The sequence below is a fragment of the Triticum aestivum genome, chromosome 7B (assembly GCF_018294505.1).
Source record: "Triticum aestivum cultivar Chinese Spring chromosome 7B, IWGSC CS RefSeq v2.1, whole genome shotgun sequence".
Lineage (NCBI taxonomy): Eukaryota > Viridiplantae > Streptophyta > Magnoliopsida > Poales > Poaceae > Triticum > Triticum aestivum.
This window is the reverse complement of record NC_057813.1, coordinates 39,355,866-39,361,626: the sequence shown is the minus strand read 5'-3', so window position 1 is coordinate 39,361,626 and position 5,761 is coordinate 39,355,866. Positions and strand designations below refer to the sequence as shown.

The window sequence follows — 5,761 nt, the reverse complement described above, 5'->3', positions numbered from 1 at the left end:
TGAATCCCGACTCTTGGCGCACAACCGAGTCAACTTTGGAAGCCCTCAAGAGCATCGACCGAAGGCCAAAGTGCGAAAAGGAAAGGAAGGCCCTTAGGTCCATGGTAATTCTCATCGTTCGGGAAATCTGGCAGGAGAGAAACGCATGCACTTTCAGACTCAAGACATCATCCATGCCTTCAGTGCTAGCCAAGATCAGAAGCACTTTGGAACTCTAGCAGCTCAGCGGAGCAAAGAACCTGGAGCACCCCTTCGGGGCCACGATAGCGAGAGATTACCAAACCAACACCGGCTCTTGGGCCCAAAGGGCCGCGAGAACTAGATGTCACCATGCCCCCCCCCCCCCCCCCCCGGCGCTCTCTCGCTTTCACCCGATCACTTGATCACCTTTGTAACCGCTCTCTTCTGGTAAATCAATGAAACGGGCAGCAGGTGCTGGATCTTTCAAAAATATAAACAAAAGGGGAACAACCCACCATATTTCATGCCTTAGGTCAGGCTCTTGTTTTCTTTACTACACGATGATCATAACTAAAAGATGAAACTCATGGGCACTAGCACCCATGGTTTATTGATATAGGAGAAGCATATCTTGTGAGAAACCAGAAATCCGTCCCCGACGTGGCTCGAACCCTGGTTGCTGGAGACGCCACTGCGCTCCTTTGCCACTAGGCTACAGCCTAGTTCTCAATGAGCATAACTAGTGCAGAGAGTAATAACAACAATGTGCGAATGGTCCAGTCTTTATTTTTTAGCTATAATAAGGTTTCATGTTGTCCAAACTGTCATCCATCGGTCGATCACTTGTGGTTTATGAGACCACAGAGGCGGAAAGCCAGGCTACGCCTCGCCAAAGGAGACACGCCGTTGTCGCCGATGATGGACTCGAGGACCGCCTCAGACAGGGCCCTGCTATCAACCCGGCCGCTCTCTTGTTCCGGAACCTTTGTGTCGTCGGAAAATGCTACCTGCAGGTAAACCAGTCAAAACCGAAGCACGAACGCACACACATGGCTATGAAGTTGAAGTTAGTATGTGTGTTGCTTGTGCTGGCCTGTAATACACCGTCGGCAGAATGCGTGAAGAAGATGGTCGAGCCGGTGGGGAACGACGCCGGGTAGAAGATCCCCTTGAGCTCGCTTGTCGCGGCGGAGCCATGGCCTTCGTCGACCGAATAGTGCTCCGAGGACTTCCAGATGTTGACGCAGTTCTCGGTCACCTTGTCGGAGTACTCCTGGCCGGTCAGGGTGTCGACGAGCGTGACCTGCGTGAACTTGTCGAACGGGCCTGCACGGTTGTGAAGAGCTCCCATCTCATATTAAATTTAGTTTGCCGGGCGGGGGTGGATGAAGCTCGTATGGTTACCGGCGACGATGTCGCGGAAGAAGTCGGCCGAGCGGGCGAGCTCCTCCGCGGGCTTTCCCTGCCACCTGAGGGTTAGGAACGGCACGGCCGACTGCTCCAGATAGACGCCGATCACCGTCACCAGCTTGAGCGTGCCATGGCGTGGCCCGATGCGCTCCCCTGCACGAGGTTGATGACACAGCTCATGCAAACGCAAAACGGACTCTGAGCTCCAGATCAGTTACCGGACCCTGCCGATGCCAGGAAACAGAGCCCAGGCACGCACCGGCACCACCGAGGAAGAGGATCTTTGATGAGTGTGGGGGCGTCGCGGACGCGCCGAAGACGACTCTGCCAACCTCCATGTCGGTGATCCCGGCGGGAAAGGTGGTGTCTTCCATCACTACGACTAAGTAATTTAGAACAACTCGAGGTTGATGAACAAGGAGCGACACCCACTTCACAGCTTCCTCCTCCTACAGAGCACTGAAACTCCGTTTAAATAGACCCCGAATTGTTCAAGGCTGCCGTACTGGAAACGATAATAGTCAACTGATTGCCCGTGGGGCCCCATTGATTGGCTTTGGATGCACGCTAAAAATGAGATTCCGTTTAATTCTGGGTCAGCTGACGTCATCACACGTTTCACGTACATAATCGGTAGATACACTCTGTGTGAGACGTAACTGAGACTTAGTTACGTCTCGGTCAGCCAACGTCATCACACGTGAAACGTAATTAACCGGTAGATACACTCTGTGTGATCGCTTCTAGAACAATAATCAAGAAAAATAAAAAATCATAAAATTGAGAAAACCCAAAAAAACCGAGCAAAAAAGCAAAGATTTTCTAAAAGAATAAAGAAAAAAGCATGGTCATGTGCAAGGGTTGTGGTTGCGTCCAGCTCACTACATGTGCCGACACTCGGGAGCACCACGTGGAGCGCTAGAGCATTCCCACGCCAAAAAAAAACGGGGGCACCCGTGACCCGTCAACAAGATCAATTCACATGTGGTATAGGGGATAGGGACTGTTGCATAACAGTCGCGGCCCAAGGAGCGGGACAATGCGTGCAGGCAACAAGGTCAAGGGCCGTGCAGTCCAAGGACTGGGCAAGGCCCAAGGAATGGCCTAAGGTGAGCTGATCAAGGAGCTGCCAGTCCTACCCAGAAAGCGCGGACAAGGTTGTAGTCAAAGAGGGGAGCAACTATCCAAGCGTTACCCCTTCCAGGGCTTCCGGGAGGGTTACTTTCTTGCATTCGAGCACGCCAAGTGGTGCGTCCAGCCGAATTTTTGTTTTTTCTGTATGACTTTTTGTTTTATAGATGTTTTTTTTGTTGTTGTTTGGGTTTTTGGTTTTTGCCTGGTTTTCCCTATATTCTAGAGGAAAGAACTATGTTTTTCGGAGCACATATGTGCTTCTCGGAGTAAAAAGGACCGGAGTGAGTATATAAAGACACTGCATAGTCAGACATAAGCTGGTAGGCTAGGTAGAAATCACAAAGGGCAGTCTAAGCGCTTGTGGCAGGCATGGACCAACCAACCGAGCGCGCGGGCTAAGTAGTTGTGAGGAACGACGGGCGTGAAATACAACCTAGCGAACTGATTAATGAGCAACGGTGATCTGAATCCTACCTTTGTGCATACGATGTAGAGGTCCTCGGGGAGCAGCGCATACCTGAAGGGGGCGGCCGTGGAGCATGTCGGCGGAGAAGACTGAGCACTATGTGGCGGTGGTGCCACCGAGGATGAGTAGCACGTACTTGTAGCTGTCGGTGTCCAAGGAGATGGGGATGGGTCGGAGGAGACGGCGAGGAGGAGGGCGTGATGGTGAGTGGTGGACTGTTGGGGCTCATGAGGAGGCATGAGAGGCGTCGGGGAATGGACAACATTGACAATGTACTTTGCAGAGATTTGCGCTGGAGGAGATGGGAAAGGGGGCAGAGGAGGGGAGGCCGTGGCGGTCATGGGTGGTGGGCTGCAGTGGTAGAGAGGAGGCATTGGGGGCTAACTGCTCTCAGCCGCCATTGCACCAGATCGGACTTCCATGGCTTGCTGAAGAAAGGTCGCGAGGGGATGGATATGGAAGGGGGAGATGAAGGGGCTTTCTCAAAAGAATATAGAGAGAGTGACGACATCTTTTTGCACAAGTGCGAGAGCTCGCCTCGGATGCATTAGATGCAGATCGAACGATCGAAATTAATAGATGGCGGGCTCCTCATCATCATCAGCAAGTGAGGTTTTTTATAGAGAATTTCGATAGGCTTTTCGTTGATTGTGCTATATTAATTTAAGAAGGAGCGTCCCTAATCATGCCAATCTTGACGTCATATTCGTGATTGTTGTTCTCAATATGGATCAAGCGCGCCTCGAATTATTTTCACAGGGACAATGCGAATCGACTAGTGCTCAATCACCACCTGGATCGGAACTTCACAATGGAGATGTTTCGTTATCATGATGAAATCCATACAAAAGGACAAAGTGGCCAAACAATTGCGTGGTGCCGCGAGAACGTGACCCAATAGGTTTCACATCCGTAGTGCAATCCTTGGCTTGTTCCGGGAGCGGCAACACTGTTTCAGAACGTGTTGGTACCTGATGCAGGCGTGCTGATCTCTGCTCAAAATTGATCTTTGGACTAGAAACAACTGGTTTACGCTGCACTAAAATTTGATTTACAAAATTAACGGCTCTAGATTATTTTCTACGTATATCTCTACAGATATTTTCCCGTACTGGATGATTTTGCCAGGTCGTCACTTGTAAGCATGGACATAGTCCTCAAAATAGAAGTTCTTCTGGATGAAGTCAGCGAGCCACCGGGACGCCGCGAAGCAGAGGACGGCCGCCGACACGACGACGGCCCGCTGGGCGACGGACGTGAGCAGCGTCCCCTTGGCCACGGCGAGGAGCCCGACGACGGCGATGGACGCCACCTGCAGGGCCACCTCGAGCGCCTTCATGGCCTTGAGGGCGGCGCTGCAGCTCGTGCACTGCGCGACGTGCGACCAGTACCTGTCCATGAGCTTGTCCTTGGTGGGGGTCGCCGGCAGCTGGTCGACCGTCGGGGCCGCCCAGCCGACCTGGAACTTGCAGTACCTCCTGAACCAGTTCCTGAAGGCGACCACGGTGCCGTCCGACGATGTGGGCACGTACACGCTCTTCTGCCAGTTCTCGATGCCCGCCTTAGCGAAATTGCGCTCCTGAAACGACCCAAGAAGAGAAGAAGATTTGGTTCACTCATCAATGGCCTGAATCGGATCCGGCAGAGTCACTGATCATGAGCTGAGTGGGGAATGGCTGCGTACCTCGATGTGGAGGAGATACATGTCGGAATCCAAGATGGCGTTGACGCCGATGTGGTCGAACCACCGCGGCGTGATCTTGTGCAGCCAGAGGCCGAAGTTCCTCGGGAAGGCCCACATCACCCTGCTCCTCCCCGGAGCGACCGGGACGATGATGAACACCAGCATGATGTGAGGCTTGTTCTTCTGCGCACGGACCAGGAATGGAGGAGGAAACATGTGCTCAACTGCTGATCCGTTTTTGACAGGGGAGTAACGAAGGATGGACTGGCCAATTCTTACTCCCATCCCACGTACGTACCTCTGATTTCTTGGAGGCCGGCGATCCGTAGTACGTGCAAGGCGCGACGAAGTTGGAGTAGCCGGGGCCCTGCGACGACGCGAACCCGTTCACGCTCGAATCCTCCACCTTCACCGCCATCGGCACACCGCCTTCTTTGTCGTACTCCACTGTGAAGAAGAAGAAATGAAGGTTCGTCCCGGTTAGTGAAATTCAGGAAGCATGGTGGATCATTTGAGTATGAGGGCAGGGACATATCTGCCAGGGTCTACAAGCCGGGGGAGGCCAGGAGCAAGCCTTTGTGCGCGTAGGGCACGTGAGAAGGGCGAAAAAGGCTTTTACCTTCGCGTTTGATACGCAGCGCGTATCTCCACCACTCATGCCTTGTCCATGATCGCACATGCACGTGAGAAAACTGGCAAAGGCCCCGCTAGGAGCCAGGGTATTCATGTCAGGTAGTAGGTGCACTGTTGCTAGATTCTTTGCATGTGAACGTTTTATCTCTCCAGCAGAAGTACTAATCACGGTGATTATCTCTCCAGCCGCCGTTGCTAGAAGTAATTCAAACCCATAAAATTAAAATATGCAGTTGTTTAGATTGTCTGAAAGAACGTTTTTTTAAATAGTTTCAAAGAGAATCAAACTTTGTTAGCTTGGTGTATGAACCTTGCCATAAAAAACAGAAGAACTTTTGAAAAACTCTGGCATAGCTCATAAAATAGTTAGAGAACTTTATGGACTCTTCTTTTGAACTTTATCTTCAAAACTCAAAGAACTTTTATTTTTTATTGTTATTTTCAAAAGTTCTTCTGATTTTATTCCAAAGTTC

The 5,761-nt window shown here is 51.6% G+C and overlaps 2 protein-coding genes across 2 annotated transcripts; both read right to left on the bottom strand.

Moving 5' to 3' along the window:
* Nucleotides 1-451: 451 nt before the first annotated feature.
* Nucleotides 452-1,848, bottom strand: LOC123160748 (chalcone--flavanone isomerase). The gene is made up of 4 exons (XM_044578589.1): nucleotides 1,631-1,848; nucleotides 1,366-1,524; nucleotides 1,055-1,287; nucleotides 452-968 (listed from the first exon to the last, which is right to left on the bottom strand). Exons 1-4 carry the CDS (start codon nucleotides 1,743-1,745, stop codon nucleotides 801-803), a joined length of 675 nt encoding a protein of 224 aa, XP_044434524.1. The 5' UTR covers nucleotides 1,746-1,848; the 3' UTR covers nucleotides 452-800.
* Nucleotides 1,849-3,979: 2,131 nt separating this feature from the next.
* LOC123160746 (protochlorophyllide-dependent translocon component 52, chloroplastic) lies at nucleotides 3,980-5,269 on the bottom strand. The gene is made up of 4 exons (XM_044578587.1): nucleotides 5,191-5,269; nucleotides 4,954-5,104; nucleotides 4,656-4,838; nucleotides 3,980-4,550 (listed from the first exon to the last, which is right to left on the bottom strand). Exons 2-4 carry the CDS (start codon nucleotides 5,071-5,073, stop codon nucleotides 4,104-4,106), a joined length of 750 nt encoding a protein of 249 aa, XP_044434522.1. The 5' UTR covers nucleotides 5,074-5,104; nucleotides 5,191-5,269; the 3' UTR covers nucleotides 3,980-4,103.
* Nucleotides 5,270-5,761: the final 492 nt, after the last annotated feature.